General features: G+C 40.6%; 3 protein-coding genes across 3 annotated transcripts in view; 2 read left to right on the top strand and 1 right to left on the bottom strand.

The window, feature by feature from the left end:
* LOC6634303 (phenoloxidase-activating factor 2) overlaps positions 1–22,244 on the bottom strand; it is a 73,320-nt gene that overhangs the window by 4,607 nt on the left and 46,469 nt on the right. The window lies entirely within an intron of this gene.
* Positions 9,343–10,809, top strand: LOC6634302 (uncharacterized). The gene is made up of 2 exons (XM_002057517.4): positions 9,343–9,501; positions 9,562–10,809. Exons 1-2 carry the CDS (start codon positions 9,498–9,500, stop codon positions 10,743–10,745), a joined length of 1,188 nt encoding a protein of 395 aa, XP_002057553.1. The 5' UTR covers positions 9,343–9,497; the 3' UTR covers positions 10,746–10,809.
* Tektin-A (Tektin A) lies at positions 11,338–13,501 on the top strand. The gene is made up of 3 exons (XM_002057516.4): positions 11,338–11,814; positions 11,901–12,175; positions 12,250–13,501. Exons 1-3 carry the CDS (start codon positions 11,452–11,454, stop codon positions 13,370–13,372), a joined length of 1,761 nt encoding a protein of 586 aa, XP_002057552.1. The 5' UTR covers positions 11,338–11,451; the 3' UTR covers positions 13,373–13,501.

Raw genomic sequence — 22,244 nt, forward strand, 5'->3', positions numbered from 1 at the left:
ATGTGCCAGCTCTAGCTACAAATAAATCAAGATGTTTCCCAGAGTAAACAGAATTCGTATTGAAATTGAAACATTTCAACATTTAGTTTTTTTGTTTTTCTTTTTGTTTCCTTGTTGTAGTTGTCTATGTAACTGTTTTGCCTGCTTTGTATGCAGCGTCTGCTATCAGTTGTTGGATTTCAAAAGACAAGTGCACTTTTGTGGCTCAACAAGCCCAAAAGTAACACTCGAGCCTCATCCTCGCACCCCTCCTGGGTATTATCATCAGGAGAGCAAAGGCTGTTTAAAAACGAAAAAATATATTCGTATAGGGAATGCCTCGAGTGCATATGAACAACTTGTCGCTGGGCTGACATTATGACAGAGACTCTGATACTTGTGGGTCGCCGGGAACGCCTAGCTGACTTCCTGAACATGGCCAGATGACTTGTATGTGCCTGCTTGTCTGCCTGCCTGGCTGCCTGCTGCAGCGCCTCAATCCATTGTCTAGCAGGCCCGTACACGTTGTCATTGGCATACTCCGCCGAATGGCAACATCAACGTACAACTTGCCGCAGCAGCTGACAGTAGCGAAAGAGAAAGCCAGAGAGAAAGAGAGAGAGAGCGAGGGAGACCGAGGGAGAAAGGCCATGAGGCGCAAAAGATATATATATAGATATGCCGTGGCCTGACCTGTCCAGCCCTTTGGATCAAACCGGCAACGTGCCACTTGTTAACGCACAATGGAGTCTTTTACAACACTGATTGATGCACCAGCACCGACATTGAAAGGACGTTTGCAGCTTTGGGGCAGCTTTTAGATGGGCATCGAATAAGGCCTGTTGTTGCCTCTAGTTCGTATACTCGAAACCTATTTGGCAAATGAGTGGATTCAATTCAACTCTTAATAGTAATGAAAACAAAGAAAGTTACACAATTTTAAGATACTTTCAATGAAATTTAAAGCACTACTTTTTCTATTTAAGGAAATTAATAGGTTGGCTCATCTTCTGCGGTTGGACTACTTCATATAATGGCTGGTAACGAATATAACTTATGTAAAAAATGAAATATACTTTATCTATATGTCTACATATCTATGTGTCTATATATATATATATATATCTTAATCACATAACTCTTTCTGTTGTCATTGCTTATATATTGCAGACTTTGTAAATATTTAAATATTATCCCAGGCTAATCTCTCATATATTTAACTTGCCTCCCAGTTGACGTTAGTTAAGATGTGTTAAATTAATATGAATAAACATTTACTACATACATAATAGGCTGCGTTGCCAATGCGCGTCAATGTTTATTGCTATGTTTTATATTGTTTTTCAACACTGTTTTTATTCAGTTCCAACATTGACACATCCTATTTCATTCACTTTCGCTTTTGACTCTACATAGGCCCCTCTATTCTAGTTGCCCTTCCCTTTCGTGCGACCTTCACAACTAGGCGTCAGTTTACAACACTTTTGGGTCGCACTTTTTGGCAAATGTTTACTAAATATTGACAGAGCTATTATGCAGCTAGTACAAATTAATAGCAATAGCTGGGTAAACAACACTCACACACGTGCACGTGCAAAACGCACATGAAAACACTCACAATCATTCGCACACAGATACACACACAAACATTCACACACACACACACACACACACACACATTCACACATTGGGGGAATGCCTTTCAGTTCTAGCAAAATCTCTTGAATGCTGTTTGCCTGTTTGTACGTGTCTTTGTTGGCAAATTAACACACACACATACACAAATTGACACTCATACACACACACACACACATTTATGGACACATCCATGAGTCCTATATAAACATATACACAGGTAAAGCAAACAAAAACCGTTGCCTACCTTTGCGGGCGGCGTATTTATTTACGCTTTTGAGCGCTTTACAACACGTAGACCGGGAGGCGCCTTCCTGCGGCTGCCCCGCCCATAAAACATATATTTTCTTCTGCCATGGAATTACATACACATTGAGAATTGTACAAAAAAAGGGTATATTGTAGTTGTGCATATGTTTTAAATAGAAACTAGGCATTTGAAGAATGTTTATGCAAAGCTCGGGCAAATAAATTGTAAATAATCTATAGCTTGCCTGCTTGCACCTGAAATCGATTAATATCGGTTTTGAATATATAATTTTCCGAACCATGAGCAGGTCTAATTATCGATAACTTTCTAATTTGCCCATGAAATCAATTCATATCGATAGATCAGCTTTATAACAAACGATAAATATCGATAGGCGTCGATGCTTATGCATTCAATTTTTAAACAAAATACCCCTGGCTTTCCTGTAAATAGTGCACTTTCCACTCTCTGGCCTAAAATTAGTTTATGCTGTCAGCTTTATGCGCTGCACTTTTGCCAACATTTCTCGCTAATTAGACACATTTTTAAGGCAGCTTTAAACTTGGCTGCAATCCTTTCACTTTTCTGCAGAGGTTTTTTTTTTCGTGTGCCTCTTCTATGGCATGGTTAACATAACCTTAAAAAATAATCTGGCACCTGGCAGGCGTCAGTTAATTAAGCGCGTTGAAAAGATGCCCGGCTAATAGAATGGATGTTGCTCGGGTGGCTCAGGCGGAGGGCTGAAGTTAGTTGACGCTGAAATTTTTGCCGCCTGCTAATGAAGTTACCACAAAGTGAAAGGCGTCCAGACTACGTACCAGGCGCTAATTAATTAGCGCATTTTTTTAGTTCATCTATTTTTTTTTTTCTTGCTATCTTTTATTTGTATTTTTCTTTTATCCCATTTCGAGCGCAAGTTTATTTAATGTTGGTCACTGGCTAATGAGCCGAGTGAATGAAAAGTGGGTCAACAGTTTTAGTAGCTCAGATAGCACGAAAGGCATATGGAATATTAATATATATGATAAGCAAGTATTACCCGGCCTTGCCCAGCAAAAGATTTGATCTCTTGCACATATTGCCAAATTTATAATTTAAAAATGAGATGATTAAGTTAATATGACGGAAGCGTCAAAAATGTATCTTAAAAAGATAGAGCGTAAATTGTGTTCTAAATTATTTGTAGACAGCTTGGAGGATCTTAAAAAGGAAACCCAATATTTTTCGGCAAAGCTTTTTCAGCCATTTGTCACGGAAGGAATTTAATAATGAGTTATATTTTTTATAATATATTTCCTTTTATATTTATTTAATATATATTTTTTTTATTATTTACCATTCAGTCAATCGGTAAGTAAATATACTTTTCATTTCATCGAGAGGTGGTTTTATTTTCACATTTAGCATAAACAAACACCAGCTGGCCATTTAATTGTACTAAAGAAGTTTTCCGCAAATATTTTGATTTATCTGCTGGCAAATATGACAAAACTTTTTACCTGTTACCCAAATCAATAGCTGACTCGCAGTGGAATTGTTAATTTATGCATATATTTATTTTATATACAATTTGCATGCAATGTAAATTATTATAAAAGGAAATATATATTTATTAACAAAAAAAAGGCAACATAAAAACATGAGCTAAACAATAAACTTTTGACAGCGACTGTGCGCAGTGTTTTTGGCTTTCCAGGCACACCTGTTACAACAACAACAATTGCACGGAATAATAGAACACCTTGGCGAAAGTTTTTTGTTTTTTTGTGCCGGGTTTTGTAGTTGTTGTTGTGCCTGCAGTTGCTGTTGAGTTTTGTTTGCTTGTCAATGCACAACAGCAGCAGCAGCAGAAGCAGCAACAACAACAAAATATTTAAGGAAGAGGGAGTTCTGGGCTCTGGCGAACTCGAGCAGCTGATAATACTGGCTGGCATTGCATAATGAAATCAAATTGTAAAACAATTTGCATTTTATAAAATAAAGTTTTTGTTTTTCTGCTCAAGTGAGAGAAGAAATTATAGTTGAGCGTTCAGGGGGAAATGCCAGCTGTTGTTGTGTAGTGGGAAAGCGGGCAAGTAAACATGTCCTGCCAAGTTATCAACATTTTCAGTGTACACTCAAAAGAATGTTTGCCCTGTTAGCGAATTACCAAAAATATATACTTTTCAGCAATTTAAAAACAAAAGTATTGTGTAATTAAAAAAAATATTTCTAAGATATAAAAAATATTTTATTTTTAAGAGAACTTATTTACTTTTATTATATAATGTTTTATAAAATTACAAGTATTTCTTTATAATTTTCTTCATGAACGGTCTGATATATTCGTCTAGAAAAAGGTCCAGTCTGATTAAGAAAGCTTTGAATGCACGGCTAAATGAAAACGATTTCATTGTGAATAAGGCTCAAAACATTTTCCAACTCGTTCAAATTTTTAGCGCCGACTTTGTATGGGTCGAGTTTCTGAGCTAAAATTGTTTTACAGAATTTTAAAAACATTGAAAAGTCTAACAAACTTAACCATTTCTCTCCAAATGTTGGCCTGTTTTCTGTTTGTTAACTGTTTTCCATACTTTTCAAGCCTGAATTCTAAATGTCGTCTAGTAAAAACGTGCACACAAATCTAAAAAAAGAGACTTGAAGCTCCGTCAGATCATTTGAACTATGAACAGCGTTCCATATTTATTCTCAGTTCGATCGAGAATTTTCAAACTAAATTTACAAATAAACCAAAAATTTCTAGTTTATTTTCATCGTTACTTAAATATTTCTGATTAAAAAAGATTCCTAAAACTGAAGTTCACAATTTCTAAAATGAAAGTTTTTGAAAATCAGTAAATTCTTGGCATGCCTGGGCAACAACTAAAAGTTAACCTTGAAGAGCGCAGCACAAAGGAACACTTAACAACACACACCAACACAGACTCACGTACACACACATGCAATTATGGGCAAGACACGCAACACAATGAAGCTAAGCTTTAAGCTGAAATCTTGATAACAAAGTAAATAATACAAATTCTCGCCATTTTTCTGTAATTAACACATCCCCCAACAAAACAGCTTGCAAGAGGCAGACACACACACACACACACACACACACACACACACACACACACACACATACACACACATACACAGACAGAAAGGCACTTGAGCGTGTATTAGTGTTGAGTGAAAGCCTGACAGAATTGCGTGCTGCAGGCATGAAACGAGAAGCCTGTTTGGGAGCTGCCTGTGGAGGGTTGCCAGCAGCGCTCGCATTTACAGCTCATACACAAAAGTGTTGTCAGCTCGCATTTTTATGAGGTGTGTGAACGCGAGCGCCTGTGTGTGTGTGAGAGAACATGCAACCTGTGTTTGTTTATGAGCTCATGTCAAGTTTAAGTGGCGTCTCTCAGCGGCGCTTGTCTCCCTGTCGCTCTCTACACCCTCAAATGGCAAATTGGCACGTCACTTGCATTGTCTTTTGTTGTGTGTTTAGTGTTTGCAATTTGTCAGGCGGACAAGTGTGAAAAAAGCATAGCATAAGGCAGCGTGTTAATCATGTAAAAAGCAATTAAAAGCAAGCCCAACACGAGCGCCCACATGCAGCCCGGCCGCACCCCAGTCTGATGGCAGCTCTTCGACTGTTATTGCATCATTCTGCATGTGAAATCAATTGAGGCCAAAAATCGGACAACAAATGTATACGGAACAATGATAAAAACTTTACAACAGCAACAACAACAGCAGCAATATTTATAATAATAATTTCATTGAATAAATTCAATATTGATTGATGAATGCGTTCAACATTTGTGACATTTATTCATGTTTTTCATGTCTGCATTCATGCGTTAAGTTCCATAAATTAATTGCCATAAAAATGACAACGACATTTGTTTATCTTCTCTGTAAACAAAAACAAAGGAAGCGGCCACGGCCTAAAATACACAGAAACTAACAGTTTATTTATGGGCCAGGAGCCAGGAATACAGCTTGGCTGAGCATATACACTGGCAGAAACACTTCAAAATTTATTAATTACATATGGAAATGTATTACAAATTTTAATTGGAATGAAATTTCTTTTAAATTAAGTTAGAGATAACTTGAATTGAAGTTAAATTTCTTTATAGAAAACTAATAAAATGATCCGAATAAGAAGTTGTAAACTTCTACACAGCACATTCTTTGATCTAGTTTAAGCAAACCTTGTTTCGAGTGTTTTGTACCTAATTAAAAGAACTATAAAACTTTCTAACTAAAACTCAGTTCTAAAGTCTGAAATGGTTCATACTTAAACTAAGAATATTAAAAATCAATATTCTTTATGAACAAGACTTTCGCACAGCACTTGTTTTCGATGTGAAAACTTTTGTTTTAGGTATGTTGCTTTCAATTCGAGTCACTTTTTTATATTTTAGCATTGCCTATTTATACTAAAATCAATAATGGTTGAGCTCACCTAGAGAATATATAAGAACTCAAAGATAAGCATATTAAATTTGCTGTGTAATCATATTTTGTATTCTTTTATATTGTAAACCTTAAATATCTGCGGTTCTTTTCAATATTCCATATAAGTAATTTTTATTTCTAGCATTTTATTTGAAATAATTTGTTGCTTCTTTTATTAGGCAACGTGTTTTTGTGTGAAACTGACTGCTTTATAATGTTTTATAATTTAAATATTATCTATTCTCGAGAGTTTGACAAACTACAGTTTGTTAAATATTATCTATTCTCGAGAGTTTGACAAACTACAGTTTGTAGATTAAGTTCTCCAGAAATGTCAATTTGCATGTCTCATTTTCTTTAACAATCTATTAATAGATGTAGCTTTTTTCATATTTGATTTGTTTGTCTAGGCTTTTCGCGTCCTAACTTTGGTTCGTATCTTCAGTGGTTCACGATTTGGCGCATAGATTTATTTGTTTGGGCCTTTTGCCTTGAATTGCTTTTGCGCCTTTTTACTCTCCTCGCAATTGCTGTCTATTCGCTTTTAATTGTCTTTGTATTGTGGAATTTTTATTGTTGTTTTTGATGGTTGTTGTTGTTGTTGTTCTTTGTTGCATTCCTTTCGCTTTGCTTTGATTTTCATTGGTTTTCGTGGCGCGTAAATAAATTTCGTATCATGACATTTATTACTGACCCTTAAGCTTGGCAGCCCACAACAAGGTCCACACCAATACATTCCCAAGTGTGTGTTTATGTGTGTGTGTGTGTGTGTGTGTGTGTGTGGCCAAGCAGATTATACCGCACATACCCCACAGGATCTGGCAGGATCTGCATGCGGCTGCGTCGTTTGGTTACAATTTTCATTTCAGATTTGCTTTGCCCGCTTTGTTTTTTCTTCTCTTTGTTTCTTTGGCCTCGCATTTTGATTTATTTTAGCACTCAATGGGGGTTGGGCTGCCTGCTTGGGGGCGTGGCAGACAGTGGAGAAAAAAACTATATGAACAATAAGCAGGAGGAGGCACGCGAATGTGGGCGAATGAATATGAATGTGAATGAATGCAAAGATGAAGATTAAATGTAAGTGGACGACACAGAAAACAATTGTAGTTAATTTACGCATAAGAAATTAATGAAAACGAAAAGAAACAAAGAAAGGAAAAATTATATTAAGAAAAAAACAAAATAAAAAAAATTGCTAAAGAATTGTAAAACATGTTTTTTTGCCCGGGCCGCAGGCCTCGGCGCGTATCTTTTAAAGTTAACTTAACTGTGAAATAAGCTGTGCAAACAGCAAACGCATTGTCTTTGTCCCGTCTGCATAATTTATTTATGTTTTCATCTTCAGATACAAGCACCCCCCCCAAACCCTCTGGCACACTCCTCTCTAGCCATACAGCGGCAGTTAATAGCGAAGAAAATGCCAGCAATTCCGCCTGAGCAAATAATTACAGGGCTTAATAACAAATTTAATATTGTTCGGGCCAAGGACGCGACGATAGGCCTCTGTGTTTTATTTATACATTTACATCTTTTTTTTTTTGGTATTTATTTTTTTCAACCCCTTTAGTGAAGGCTGCCCCCTCTTAACTGTTGATTTTCTGCTCATACGTTTTATGCTTTTTAATGAGTCTGTTGGCCGACCGGCCGCTCCTCCACCCACTCGTCCTGTTTGCGCTTCAATAACAATGAGCATGTTCTGGCCCTGCTTCATCTTTATGCCTTATGCACTGACCCTTTCATTTGTTGTTCATCGCCACACACGCTTACTAACACCCTTTGACCTGCCTTGTTTGCAGCTTTAAGTTGTCTGAAGAGCTGTTGGCCTTGCAATTAGTTGTTGCTCTCTACAAAAATTTCCATTTCCATCTCATGTATCCTTTGTCAGTTGTCTTCTATCTGGCTGCAGTTGCCGTGTGTGCAAGCCCTTCAGAATTGCTTAACAACTGTTGAAATGTGAGAATTTCAAATGTTGCTCTAGCTAATTGCGTACAAGTTCTCGAGCAAATTCTCTGAAAGTTCTAAAAAGGCCCTCAAGACTTCAACTACTGCAGCTTTTTCTCGAAAGAAGCGAAATAATCAATTCAAAATAAGGGAAATTCGATGGGAAATCTGCAAATGAAATGGAACATTCAAGACCTTGACAACCTTGCAAAATTGACACTACGAAAACTTATTCACAATTAAATAAAAGTAGCTTAAAGACAAGATTTTCACCGAATTCAACAGATAATTGGATGTCAAGGGGATATAGAAGGGAAATTCGATAGATATTTAATACAGTTTTGGCAGAATACAGTATGAGTATTATATTATTTTTGGGAACACTTAATTAATGGATAATCAAAATATGTTGTGTTATGTTGCGAAACAGCAAATATTGTACAAAATATGTGAGGGGCGATTCGAAATGAGATAAACAAAAATAAACAGAACATACGAAATCATCAAATCAACATCAAATGAATTTATATATTCTATTTTAGAAGCTATATGTCAAGTTTGGGAACTCTAGCTCTTATTATTTACCAAAATTTCCCAAAAAACAGAATATCGATATCGATTTTTATCGATATATTGGAAACTGAGTAAGTTATCGATTATCGGAAAACAAGCTCGACCTGCGCAGGCACTAGGAGGACCTACATCTAATCTCAAGTCTCTAGCTCTTATAGTTTCTAAGATACTTGCGTTCATACATACGGACAGATGGAGAGACGGACGGATAGACAGACGGACATGGCTAGATCGAAATTGCTTCCATACATTTGCACACCTGTCACCCACTTTCAATGGGTTCAGGGTATAAATAATTAAATAAGGTAGTTACATTTTCAAATGAAAAATCAATTTGTATGTAAATCAATTGCGACAGGAAATTGTGTGCCAATAAAACTTGGACAATCCGCAAGAAAAACATGTGGATTACTCTTATCATTTGCTGCAAGATGTTATATAGTGAGTGTGTGAAAAAGTTACCAAAATTGGGGCAAGATTTATAATGAAATCCATTTTTAAATAATAACAGGAACCTAGAATTTTCTCTCAGTGTGTGAAAGAATTGCTTATATTAAATTCCAAATTATTCAGTGCAGAATCTTAACTCTTTGTATATGCAGCTAATTGTCACAAAATTAATTGTTTTTGAATTGGCCAAGAAATTTATACACATACATAATCCAAAGATTTAAGAATGGGTGAGTCGACCCGATTTTTTATATGTGCTGACAGGTGTGTTAACGAAAGCTGTTCTTCAGACCCGCCGCTGTTTGTGCCATGCGATCTTGAACAATTTCGCGATCCAAAAAAGAAACTCGCTCAAGCGCCTGCCTGCGAGGAATTGGACAAGCTGAGCGCCCAGGATGAGATCAGTGTGTCGAGTATTATTTCCGCTCTGATAAGACCTATCGAGCCCTCAGATGAGCAGTATAGGCAATGCGATTGGGGAATCGATCCCAAGAAATTTCTTCCCGTCAAACAGGCTGTGATTTTTAAGGAGCAGCTGTTCATCTCCAAGTTGCGCAACACTAACTGCAAGCTGAGCGAGAACCTGAAGGTCTTCTTTGAGCGCGAACTGAAGCAGATCGGCAAGTTCTGCCTGAACGTGGAGGAGGCCTACGATGGCTATGTGATCTACAGCAGCAGCAAAATGAAGAAGGGCAAGGGCATTACCGAGTGCGGACACCAGCTCAAGGGTAAATACGATGATCAGTTTCTGTTGATTTGCGAGAAGCGTTCGGAAACCGATCGCATCGATCATGCGATTGTGGAAAAAACTCTGGAAGTGCGCAACCATGCAGATTTATATCTCACGGCCATACGCGAGACGAAAATCAACGAGGAGACACAAAAGTTCAAGGCCACCATTGATATCAAGGATCGTGATCATACCTTCGTCCTGGACGGTGGCATACAGGTGCTCATGCGGCATCTGGTCTGTCACAATTTTGTTGGCACCTTCGAGTACTACACGATGAATCTGTACGGCCGTGTGCTGCGCTGCAATCTGGTTGTGCACAAGGACCGCAAGCTGGTGCGCATCTTCTATCGCACCTACAAGAATGCCATTCACATCATCACACAGCAGTGCTTCAACGACGAGCTGCAGGATGTGGCCGAGACCTTCATGACGCCCGAGGGTCGCATAGTGCTCCATTTTTGGCGCGGTTACAACTATTTGCTGCACGCCGTCTGCGCCCCGCCCAAGAAAAAGGAGCTCATCATGCCCAAGATGGAGTTGATGTGGCGTCAGAATGTCGTACTTGCACGCAAGTATCGGGAACTGAAGGCTCTCAATTATGAAAACACCACCAAATATCTAGAGTCGAACTCTGAATTGGCTGATTTTATGCAGGATTATGTGTTGAATGTGCTGCGCTATAAGCCCAGCAATGTCCTGGAATTTTCTATAATGTTTTTCCAAAACATGGCGAACTCTTGAAGACGGCTTCGCCAATCACATGAACTTTAACAGAAACAATACAAATAACTTTTAAGAAAACCAACCTAAACGGCCTTTTTTTTGAAAAACAATTACATTTAAATTTCCCAATGTAAGTGCATTTTCCAATATTCAATATAGAGCATTAAAAAGTAATTGTAAGCAAAAATTAAACAAAGAACAATTTTTCCACTTTAAGTGGTGGATTTATCTGAAACAGGTGAAAATCCCATTCCACGCTTAGTGGATTAATAACACAAAAGCAGGCTTCAGCATTTCATATAATTTGATCAATCAGTCAGAAATCTACGATCATGTTTTTGTTTAACTTTATTGATTCCAGATCGCAGCAGGAATGTAAAATTCATTCATGGGAAGAACTTCTACACCATCTACATGCACATTTCTTCCCAAATAGACCTTATATTTTTTGGTCCTTTTTTTTCCAGGTATTTTCTTTATATTTGCATTTTAATTGACTATCAAAGAAAAGTTAATTCACGTCCATGGGTTAACCCAGCAACCAAATTGAATAACCAAAGCAACCTATCGCATTATTTACAACCCTCAAACAAAATGCCTGGAAATTGTCAGTTACACTCCGAGTTTTGTTTGTAGCATTTAACAAACCTTGAAAAAAAAGTGGAAATTAGATCAAAATATTTGTTTATATTTGTTTTGGTTTCCGTACTGAAGCCATTTAAGGATGGCGTGTTGCAAGGAGAAGGACCTCTATGCCGGTGGCGGCGATTGCGAAAACCAAGCCATAGATTTGCATCCAACTTCGGCATGTCCGGCCCCATTGATCTGTCCCCCACCACCCGAGATGGGACCCATTCGTCGTCGCAAATGGGAACCGTCGCCCGTGGGCATTGTGCCGCCCACAGAGGAAGAACAGCGTGAGATACAAGAGTATCTGAAGAAAGTGGCCGTGGAGCCGGCCCAAGAGCACCATCAGGTGCAGGCGGATCTTCAGGCGGGCATCGATAACCAGCAGCAGCAGCTGCTCGATATACAGCAGGAGCAGGCTCGAAAGGCACCCATCAAGACGGAGGAGATGCAGTTCGCGGTGAGTAGCATGATGCCAGTCCCCATTCCCCATACCCCATTGAGGCAACAAAGAAATAAACTCTCCCTCTCTCTCTCTACCGACAGCGTGCCATTAATCCCGATGCGGATAATCTGCAGAATCCGCCGTGCTATCTGCCGCAACCAGGCGACGATTTGCCGCATAAGGATGCATTGACGCCCATGGGACCCATTGGCCACTGGGCCACGGGCAAAGTGGACTGGAGTCCGATGGCCGGTCTGACGGGCACACGCCCCGTTGTCGATAGATACTCGATAACACGTTACAGCTCGAATGAATGGCGCGCTAAAAATCAACAGACGGTCCAATATGTCAACTCAGTGCTAGACAAGGCCGATAAGTAAGTCCTTCAAGCGAACAGATCTCTTTAATTTGCTTTTGCTCACCATCTTTTCCCATCTTCAATCTGCACAGAAATCGCTTTAGCTCAACGACCGAATATCAGCGTCTCACGGCAATGGTGAACAAGACCCAGAACGAGACGACAGAGAAGCTAAGGCAACGCTCCCAGGTGATCTGCAAGTGGAAGAGCACATTGGAGAACGCCATCAGGGCGATGACGGATGAGATCTTCATGGTTGACGAGGAGCGGAACAGGCTGCGCAAGGCGCTCGTAGTGCTTGGGGTGCCCGAGTCCATTGTGAAAGAGTGCATTGAGAAGCGCTGTGGCCGGCCGGACACTGAGCTGGTGCGCGATAATGCCGAGGAAGAGCTGGTCAACGAGCTGGCGCTGATAGCGGAGATCAAGCGGCAGCTAAGAAAGACCATGGATGACTTTGAGGCGCAGCAAATGGAGAATCGCTCGGCCAAGCAGCGTCTAGAGTTCGACTGGAGTGACAAGCAGGAGGCCTACGAAATAGACACCGTAAATCTGGGCCTAAATAATACCTCGCGCACAATTATGTTCCATGTGGGCGCAACGCGTCAGCCGCCGGAGCAGTCGTCGGAAAAGTACTGGGAACATTTCAGTCTGGAGACTCTCGAAGAGTGTGAGAAATGTCGCCAGAGATCCGCCGCGCTGCGCAGCACACTAAACGCAATTCTGTTGAATGGCGCCCGGGATATACGCACTCAGGCCGATGTCGTGGCGAAAGCTCTCACATCGCGCATCAACTGCACACAGGAAGCGGTGCAGCGCTTCGAGAATGATCTACATCGCGTGCTGCAGGATCTGGCCGACACGGAGATGCGCATTGAGCAGCTGCACGGACGCATTCGTAGCTTTGATGCTGCCATGAAGGTCGCCCAGACGCGCATGCACAATCGCAGCTTCCGGCCGAACGTGGAGAGCTGCCGAGACGTCGCCCAGCAGCGTCTCATCGACGAGGTGCACACCATTCAGAGCAGCGTCACGGCCATGTTGCACGAGCTCAAGTCCGCGGAGGAGACAAAGGAGGCGCTCGTCGGCGTACGCAGCGCCTTGGAGCGAGAGATCATGCTCAAGCGACGTACCCTGTTCGTGGACAGGGATCGCTGCATGGTCCTGCGCTCGCATTACCCATCTGCCAATGCCCTCACCGGTACGGGCGCTTTCTAAGTGTCTTTATATATTTATGTATCTGTATCGCTGTATATTACTACAAATTCAATGTCCGAAATTTTAAGTCTTAACCCTTGTATGTCGCATCAATATATTCAGTTAAATAAATTAGTAAGCGAAAGTGAACCACAATTAGTATTATGGTAGAAAAAGTGGAAATTCATTTGCACGCTTTCCTTTTTTTTGTTGCATGGCATGTTGCGATTCTTAAAGTGTTCTAGCTTTGAATCTTTGAAGCTTATAAATTTTTGCGATGTAGATAGGAACTTCATGATGGACTTGGATCGTCCTTATGCATCAATTTTTATATACTAGATTATTTGATAGAGCCATGCTTCAGGGTAGGCTGCAATATAATCAGCTCTCAATTCATATAAAAGTTTCTTATTTAAGCTGTGAGCCAATGTTAGCCCTAAGGCTCTTTTCTTGACCTCGTTTTCCTATTTTTCAATACCCCAGAGACTTTAGAGCATTTTCTTTTCAGTCGCAAACATGTGCACAGCTTGTAATTCCCTGACCTTGCCCACGCAGTAACCCAAATCTATGGATTTGCCTAACAATTTGTGTGGAGCAGCTTGCAACAACACGTGGCACTATAATAAATCTTGGCCAGCAAATGTTTTGCACGTATGCGGATGTAAACTACAAACAGACACGAGAGTAGAAAAAAGTGGAAGAGAAATAAATAGACAAAAGTCGACAGGACATACAGGACCTGGAGACAAGTATGTGACGTGTGTTTTGACTTGGGTTTTGCTGGCCGTCTGACGCCGGCCGCAGCACGTGGCGTATGCGCAACGTGTGTGAGTGTCACATGACCTTTGCAGGCCTCAAATTCTCTTGGTGTACAAATAAATAAGACAAATATTTTGAAACCCAACACACTCGCACTCGCACACTCCCAAAATAGGCTCAATACATGTGTTGTCAAGTGTTGTCTGTAACTCTTTTGCAGCAATTTTAAATTGTGATATTTACTTTTTTCTTGTTGTTTGATTTGCGTTTAATTTATTGTGCCCGAGCGCAGAGTCTGCCTCTACCAAATGCTATATCCTTTCGGACTGTCAAAAGTGTGGCCCTAACCAAAACGCTTACAGCTCAACTTACTTCCCCTTGAACTCTACTTTCGTCTTGCTCTAAATTGAGTACGTGTTGTTCTGGCTCTTGAACGTGTTTGGTAAATAATAAGTGCACGTGTGCGTGTGAGTGTGTGTGCTTGTGTGTGTGTGTGTGTGTGTGTGCGCGTGTTGTTGTCCCGAAGTTGGCAACATATTTCCACTTTTATGGATTTTCAAACGTGTCTGATTGCCATCTAATGTCACTTAGTTGTTTTCATTTTATTGCACTTATTTCGAATATCTGTTTTATATTTTATTTTGCAGTTTCAATTCAAATGAAAGATTGTGCTAGTAGGCAGCAGGTTTCAAGACCATAATACGGCATACATTTTGAAATAAAATTACGAAAATTTTAAGCAATAATAAGATCTTGACATCCTTGAAATATATTACTTAAGAAGCAATTTCATAAGTAAATGGTCTTAACTTGCATTATTCTTAATAAATAATTAAAAATAAATTCGAAACGGGATGGAAACTATATTAATAACTAATTATTGTTCTTATAGATTTCCCTTACATTTATAGGAATTTTACATGCCAATATGGAATGCATTGTAGGCTTTTCGTATCTGTAAATGTATCTGAGGGTCTGGCAGTTGAGGCTTTGAGTTATAATGCAAATTGTGCTTTAAGGTGGCAATTCGTTACGCAAAAACTGCACACACACCCTGCCCCTCGCCTGCGGCACTGATATTTTTAACTCCATTGCCATTTTTCATGCATGCCACATGCGGTGTCGTTTTTCGCATTTGCGTTGTTAATATTTCGTAATGCCGGTAAAAATCACAGCATGTGGGCAAAGCACAAAAAAATATATATAAATAAATGAAAATAAAAAAATGCCCTAGCATACATTGTGCTCTGCGCTGGCGTCGCATGCAAAAATCGGCGCTTGTTCCCGTTGCCGAGGCCCATTGTGTTGCACGTTTTTTTTTTGCTGCTTGTTTTTTTTTGGCACCATGCGGCGTTTGTGCTAAGAAAAAATCTGTTGCATACTTTGTGGAGCTAACAAAAATCTTTATATGTATATGCAGGCATCCCGCAATGTCAGAAAAAAAATATACAAAAAAATATAAAAGAAGTGTGTAAAATGACGCTTTTAAAAAAGTTTTTGTTTTTGGTAAATTTATTGAATAGCAGCAGGCAAAGAGTTGAATGGCACAAACGTGAGAGCTTTTGAATAAAAAATAAAGAACTGTAAAAGTACATACCATACGCCTACCTTTGAGGAAGAACCGCCGATGAGAGCAAGAAAGAAGTGCTCTGCATGACACGCTTGAGGAACTGTCTTGCCAGCTGTCTTGCATGCTCTAATTAGGCCTTTTTATTAGACCTTGGCAGGAGCGAAGACAATCCGTTTCAGTATGTATTTGCATGACCATGTTTGACATGGTCTAGACATGACGCAATCGATGACATGTCACCAGAGATGTCTTGTTTGTTTGCATGTAATGGCCTTGGCTACATAGCAAAAAAGTATGCTTATTTTCGGTTCATCAGCGTGTTGCGTATACGCATAATGCATACTCAGCCTGCCAGACTGCGTCTACTCATCTGCAGATCTCTGGCACAATCACACTTACACACAGGCAGCTGTAGCTGCAGCTGGAGAAAGGTGTGTCTACACCTCTGGAAGCTGGAGGCAATAATTTAAGTTGAACGCAGCAAGACATGCAATTTAATTTTAACAAAACCTGACATTATCACACGAGCCAAACGGGCCAACATACAGTTGGGTCTGCTGCTGCTGTTGTTGTGGGGTTGAGGGGCGGGATAGAAGCAGCAAGAGGTTGTGCAGCAGCGCAACGTAGCTGCAACACAAAGTTAGTAACATAATAAGTAGCAATTTTCGGTTTCCGTTTTCCGGGCCAAGCGGCAGCGGCAGCGGCAGCAACCTACCATAAAAATACATAAAATTGCGCCAGAAATAAAAGAGTGAGAGGTGGCAAAGAGGAAAAGCAGACGAAAAAGCAACCCAAAACGAGAATGAGAAACATCAGCCAAAAGGCAGCAGCGGCAACAGCCTGCAGTTGGGTATTGTGGTACAGGAGAACGGGGGCGGGAGGAGGCGTGTCTGGCTGCCAAGAAAAGTCGTCGCGCATGCAGAGTAAATTGGAATTTTATAGTTGCAACTTCTGCACAGGCTGGCAAAGGTGCAAGTTCCAGCTCAAAGCCCAGTTGTGCTGCCAGCCTTAATCAAGAGTGCCAGAAAATGATTTCGCCCAGTGTTCGCCAAATTGGGAAATGGAAATGCTGAACTTGTCTAGAGCAGAAATGGATTATTAGCCTATATACGAGCTTTTTACTTTTGGTTAACGATCAGTTGCTTACTGTAACAGTTCAGGTAAATAGGAGTCTGTCGCTTAAGTACTTTCACAGTTACACTTCAACGAAAAGGTTTTCAAGAACAGCCCATGTTTTATCCGTGTCATAACCTTAAGCCACATACTATATAGAAACTAATATAACTCCAATAAAATTCGAAGAAAAAAAATTGCCAAGTTATTTGGCGAAAACATTTATGGAAACATCCCACTAAGCAGGGGCAAATGAAGATGCCGCCGTCGGCGAATGCGGCTAAATTAGTTGCAGGCCACAAAACAGTGATGGCAGGGGGGAGAGAAAGAGAATGGCGAGATAGGGGGTAGGGGGTGGGATCTGGACCGAAAGTTAGTCAAAGCAGCGCGGACGTTGAGGACAACAAAGGTTGTCATTTCGCCTGGGCTCGTTAGCATTTTACAACACTGGCGCAGTCGGCGCATTACGTGTACAGCCCACATAGCCGACCGTCCGCCCGTCCGCCCGTCCGCCCGTCCGCCCGCTCGACCGCCCGCTGCTCTAAGATGATTTGTGACCAACTTTTTGCCGACGCCCCCGGCAGCCATTTTTGATATTATTTCAGTTGCCGCTGCCGCTGCTGCTGCTGCTGCTGCTACTGCTGCACTTCCGTTTCCGTTTGCGCCAGCGAGTTGCAGCGTTGCATGTAAATGTAGTTTTTTGATCGCTTATCACAGTGTGCATCTTTGTGTGTGAGTGTGTGTCTTTGTGTGTGTGTGTGTGTGTGTGTGTGTGTGTGGCTGTGCGTGTGTGAGGGTGTAGAAAGTTGGCTGGCATAATGTGGGGTGACTGTTGATTTCATCTTTGTTGCTGACTTGTTGACTTTGCCGGGGTTAACTGTTGAAATGTTTATGACTTCATTGTGCTAATAAAAGATATCATTTTCATTGTGCGGCAGGTGGCTGAGTAAGAGTGAGAGAGAGAGAGAGAGAGGAAGGGGCAGTCTAAGGCACGTGCATGAGTGGCAGGTGAAAATGAAAAGCTTTTCGCTTTTTTTATGAACTGCATAAAAATCCTTGGAATTTAGAGTATGTGATTTGTAGAGCTATCAAAAAAATTGTTACTTTGCTGCTTCTTCTTTCCTCTCATTCACTCTCTCTCCCTCTCTCGCTCTCGCTGGAAAACACTTAAGTATCAACCTATCCCTTCTTGCTTATTTTGTGGCCATAATTTATTACCTAAAATACTTCTGTTGATAAGTATATTGGGCGCAGTTCGCATAACACTCCACTTTTACATTTAGCCATGGTTTATTCAATCACGACTTTGATCCCAATAATTGCAAGGTTTATTGCCAGGACAGACCTTTGCATACTTTTTTCATAAAAAGACACATTATGGATGCATTTTTTAATGAGCTACATAGTTCAAGGCCCACTGCACTTGCTGGAGGAGTTTTTGAAATGAAACTTGGCCAATTAAGCAAAAGTAGGTGCTGCTTCACACCGCCCACAAAACAATGCATACTTTTTTCGGCGTACTTTGTAGAAATGCTTGAACGTATTCTTTCTCTTTCATGCAGAAGAATACCTTTAAGTTACTTCACGCTACCTCTTACAAAAACATAATCCCCTTGAAGTTCCTTCGTGTCCATCTCTCTCTCAATCTGGTTCTCTTTCTCTCTCACTCTGTCAAATGTCATTCTCATGCACTGTCTAAAAAATAATCAGATTAGCATACGTTTAACGCGGCAGGCGCACAAGCCACAAGCCGTAAACCAAGCCGATGGCAACAACTGCAAAGGGGGAAAAGCGCTGGAAAATCAGCAGCTCGTGTCAAAAGCATCAACCAACACAGCCAACAAACAACGCGGCGTATACGCAATGCAATGCAATGCAACGCATTTTGGTTTTTGTCAGCCTGCTGCAGCCACCGCACCTACCCCGCCACCCCCTAAGCTGTGCCTGGTCAGCGGCTAATGCGGCGTGAATATGCAACGTGGACAACGGCAACCTCTGCGGCAACAACAACAACATCAGCGGTCCACGTTATCATCATCAATGCACGAGGCCAGGTCAAAATATTTGTGCACCATCCACAGCCCACTCTTCACTCCCCACTCCCCGCCCGGCCCTCAGCCCAGCTAATGTGCGGTCTGTTGGTCGTCGAAAGATTAGCCAAGGCTTCAGCTTTGCTCCCTTTGCTTGCTGTGCATGTGTGTGTGTGTGTGTGTGTGTGTTGGTGTGTGCGTGTGTGTGTAGCGTGTGTTTTGGGGCTGAAAAATCAAAATTGCGGCACGCGCAGATTGTCTGGCATTTTATTACCTGGAATGTTGACGCTGAAGCTGTAGAAATGATTGAGATTGAATGACATGCCAGTGCTGATGACAAGCCAGAGACAGAGACATGCCCTTACACACGCACACACAACCCCTAAAATATGCAGAAAAGAAGCGCTGCGCACAAAAAAAAGGTTAAAAGAAAATGCCATTTAAATGCAAAGCATATTTTTGGCAGCCGAAATGACTTGAAAACGTGTAAAAACCGACTGCGACAAGTGGCAGGTGGCAGGTGGCAAGTGGCAAGTGAAACTTGGACAAGGCGCCTGTAAATAATCAAGCTGACATGCGTAAGCTACCTAGGGCCCAACATACGGCAATGCCATACTTGATAATTATACAGAGCGGGGAATACCCTTAATGTGACTGTTCTCAGCCTGATCTGGTCGCTCTGCAACTAAAAATATATAGAATAGGTAACAACATAGTGTCTGACAATATACTATATTATACCAAAAACAAAATAAGTAAAAGTAAAAATAAATTAACGAATACCAAATACTATAAAGCTTACTATAAATGAAATAATTTATTCCATATTAAGCTTCACATCCCAATAACTTGTCGAGTTGTGCAACCGCTTAAAAATATTTAACAGAGAGATGAAGCTTAAATTCATTAATACATTCTCAGATACAAATCTGAGCCACCCAGAAACAAGTTCTGACTCTTTATGGAAAATAAACATTAATTTATTTAATTGCAGGTAAATGTGGCGCTTGGTTTAAATAACAATGTTACCAAGTTCTTGTCTCACAACGCAAATACTCTCTTTACATAACACTGGAACACTTGTGAACCGGTTCACAACACAAAAGGCTGAAGAAGAAGCAAGACAAACAGTCGGCATCTTCTCCTGGGCAACCAACAAACAAACCAAATGCTCATTTGCACATTCGGCGAGGGTATCAAAATAAGAGATGTGAAAAGTGAGAAAAGAAAAGAAAACTGCGCGACAGAAGTGGAAAGTGGCATGAGAAAAGAAAAGAAAACTGCGCCTCAGATGTCGTCGTGACTTTTGAGCTGTCAAAAACTTTTGGTGCTGTCGCAAAATGTTCCCACGCCTGCTGTGAAAGAGTGTGTGTGTGGAAGTATGTGTGTGCCGGCATTGAGCTGTTTGTTTTTTAATTGTTTGCACTTAAGTAGAATTTGCCATCTTTTTGTATGTTTGTCTGCGTCTGTCTCTGCGTCTGTGTGTGTGCTTGCTTGGGGGTTATGACTTTTGTGAAAAGTCGTTAAGAGAACGCTCAAAGAAATTACAGCTACAAAGTATGATATGTTTGGAACGAAAGGTGTGAGTTGCAATGAATGCACAGATTATGGGAATGTGCGATATAAAAGAAAAATGACAGCATTTAAATAGCCCGAAAAGAAATTCTTTGATGATTGTTTACATTTTGCTGTAGACAAAATAAATGCCTGAGCTAATTGCACTTGCAGTATAAATAATGTAATTAATTATAATTATATTTAATTAAACAGAAATTACGCTAGACTAAATGAGGTTCATATTTACGTTGGTAGTTCTTTAATGTGATTATTATATTTTTCATTATAAATCAAACTTGATTTCTTTTCACAAAAGTTTAATTGCATTCAGTAGTAAATTGTTTTAAAATAATTAATTCTTTTTATCAATATGCATAAAATTGCTTAAATATATATATATATTTTTTTTTAAATTTATATTGCTTAAGCAAACTTTCATAGATTTAATAATATTAAGTTCTTTAAATCCATAAAAATAATTACTAAACGATTGAGGATGTGAGACACACACACATGACTTTTCGAATGGTCCTCATCCACCCATCACCCTACTCTCCCCTCACTTTAGAGTCTGTTGAAAGACACATACATACACACACACACACACACACACAGAACACACACACACCTGCGCACCATCTGAATGGAGCAGCAATCAGATGGGATGGCAATTGACTTATCTGTGCGGTCAGGCAATGGCAAAATGTTTGCCCTGACAAACATTACAATCTGCAACGCTCCGAATCTGAATCCCTATCCCAAAACCAAACTAAACCGAATCGAATCGAATCGAACCGAAAATGCAATCGGATCGTTGGCGTAGTCTTTGGTAAATTGATACACACATCAACGTTGCTTGCAACGTTTCGTTGCAATAGCCGCAAATCTTTGCGTAAATCAAGCAAAATGCAAATTTTACTAAAAGCAAAAGAAACCGAAAAATAACAGATGACATTTGTGAATTGCCGAAGATTAAATACCCTTTTAGGCACAGACAAGATGGAAGAACATGCTGCTGAATTTGAACCGGTAACCTATCCGTCGGATGCAAGGTTACCCTACAAGATGTGCATCTTTTGGACCCAAAAGAAAGCTTAAGTACAAATTTCAGCTTCGTTTTGGTCTGTGCGTTGTTTTCCAATCAGTCGGTCGGACGATCAGAATAAGCTCTTTTATATACTATATATGGATGGGAAGTCTGCTTGGCCTACAAATGTCGTGATCAAATTTGAATACCCTTCGCGAGAGTATGAAAAAATGTAACGTTCGACCACAAAGAGAACTGGAGTGCAAAATGAAAAAATGCGAGAAAAACAGGGCGCAACGGACAAACAGAGAAAACACAGAAAGCTGAAAGAAAATCGTTGTGCAGCTCAAATGGCTGCCAGGTAAAACGATGAGAGAGGGATGAGATGATGTGGGTAAAAAGAAGCAGCAGGAGCAGAAGTGCCGCAAAGTGTGCAACGTTTTGGGCAAAGCAAAGTTCTCGACCAACAAAAACCTTATTTATCACACGTAACGCCACCTCCAATCCACCTGCCCAGACGCCCCTCGCTCTCCCTTGGCAATTTTTCGAACCCATTTTCGGTTTTAGGAAATCGCATACGAATGCTGCCCAATTGGATTTGGTTAGCCCGTGTCCTGCCATCGAGCACCTGGCCAACAACTGCAGCATCCACTTGCACCCGGCTCTAACATTTGGTTTTTGGTTACTTTCCCGCATGCCACCACCCTCCTCGTGCTGCCCTCCTGCTCCCCTGCCGGGCTCGGCAAGACATGTTCAGAGCGTGAAAACTGGCAAATACAATTCGCACCTTTCGCACAATTTTGCAACGACTTTGGACTCGAAATTCGTTTTTGGACT

This window comes from Drosophila virilis, chromosome 4 (assembly GCF_030788295.1).
Source record: "Drosophila virilis strain 15010-1051.87 chromosome 4, Dvir_AGI_RSII-ME, whole genome shotgun sequence".
Lineage (NCBI taxonomy): Eukaryota > Metazoa > Arthropoda > Insecta > Diptera > Drosophilidae > Drosophila > Drosophila virilis.

Excerpts from the sequence above, each read along its gene's own strand:
- Tektin-A (XM_002057516.4), top strand. The coding sequence starts at position 11,452 with ATGGCGTGTTGCAAGGAGAAGGACCTCTATGCCGGTGGCGGCGATTGC. Across the intron at positions 11,815-11,900 it reads CGGAGGAGATGCAGTTCGCG|CGTGCCATTAATCCCGATGC; the intron begins GTGAGTAGCATG and ends CTCTACCGACAG. Across the intron at positions 12,176-12,249 it reads GTGCTAGACAAGGCCGATAA|AAATCGCTTTAGCTCAACGA; the intron begins GTAAGTCCTTCA and ends CAATCTGCACAG.